We start from the raw sequence: 1,047 nt of genomic DNA, 5'->3' as shown, positions 1-1,047 counted from the left end.
CGCCGACGCACTTAAACAATCTGACGCGTACATTACATCATTTTGGAACTTCGAGAGCTGTGTTAAAGCGGTCTATTAATCTCAAATATTTGGTCTTCTAATATTTGGAGCTTCAATCATTCCGATTCCGCTTATTTTTATAGCAAAGCAAAACAACTTTGTCCCTCTTTAGAGCGATAGTTTAAATGGCTCCCGACAGTGTGTTTTTGTCGTCCAGTTGCAAGTTCATGTACTTGGAACTTCCAATGGAAGTAGTTTTTTCGCAGCTTTTATAGCCGGCTATAAAAATGCAACACGTGACAAACTGCACTCTTTCTTAAAGATAAAATGCTTGCACTAGTGCTACAAGCTCGCGAAGGTCCACGAAGCTTTGGTTCACGTGAATCGCTCACTTCCAAATTCGCTGTCGATCCCTCAATTCTCGCTATGGGGCCCAAGTACACACGCTTAACGTTTACTTACTGGGCCTTGGTTTTGGCAGCTGCTCTACTGAACTACGTTTGTGTGGCATCGCAAGTTACGGAATCCTCTTTTCCTACGACTGCACCCCTCGATCTTGACGTAACTTTGACTGGCATGCGAGTTACTCGCCGCTTGAGAAGCACTACGGTTAATGGTAGCGAAGACTACGAAGACAGAGCATTTCCAGGTGCTACGAAGCGAAAAGATCTTACTCAAGCGGAAACGAAAAAACTGCAACAGATTGCTGGAGGCGCACAAACCAAGTTAACGAGTTACAAGCTAAAAAACTGGATGGATGACGGAAATCTGCAGACGACGTTTACAAACTCCTAAGACTTGATGCGGAAGGTAGCAATATTCTGAAAAGCCCTAAGCTTGCTCCGTGGATGACCTACGCGTCAAAGCTAGGAAAAGACCCATATGACTTGCTGCTATTTAAGATGCGACCACGTTACGACGAGGGTAGGTCTAGCAAAAATGCTTGCTTTGTCAAAAAATGACGCTACTACGAGAGCGATAGCTGAGAGATTGGAGATGCTGCAGCCAGGGGTGGGAAAAAATAATATCAATCCCGTAATTACTGTA

General features: G+C 44.3%; 1 protein-coding gene across 1 annotated transcript; it reads left to right on the top strand.

Moving 5' to 3' along the window:
- Positions 1 to 327: 327 nt before the first annotated feature.
- On the top strand, positions 328 to 795 carry PITG_08500 (secreted RxLR effector peptide protein, putative; the record flags this gene model as incomplete). Its single annotated transcript, XM_002903828.2, has 1 exon — positions 328 to 795. The coding sequence occupies one exon, from the start codon at positions 328 to 330 to the stop codon at positions 793 to 795; it is 468 nt and encodes a 155-aa protein (XP_002903874.1).
- Between the last annotated feature and the right edge of the window lie 252 nt (positions 796 to 1,047).

This window comes from Phytophthora infestans, genomic scaffold (genome assembly GCF_000142945.1).
Source record: "Phytophthora infestans T30-4 supercont1.13 genomic scaffold, whole genome shotgun sequence".
In the NCBI taxonomy this organism is placed as follows: domain Eukaryota; phylum Oomycota; class Peronosporomycetes; order Peronosporales; family Peronosporaceae; genus Phytophthora; species Phytophthora infestans.
The sequence above is the reverse complement of the archived record's forward strand: the minus strand, read 5'-3'. Positions and strand labels throughout refer to the sequence as shown.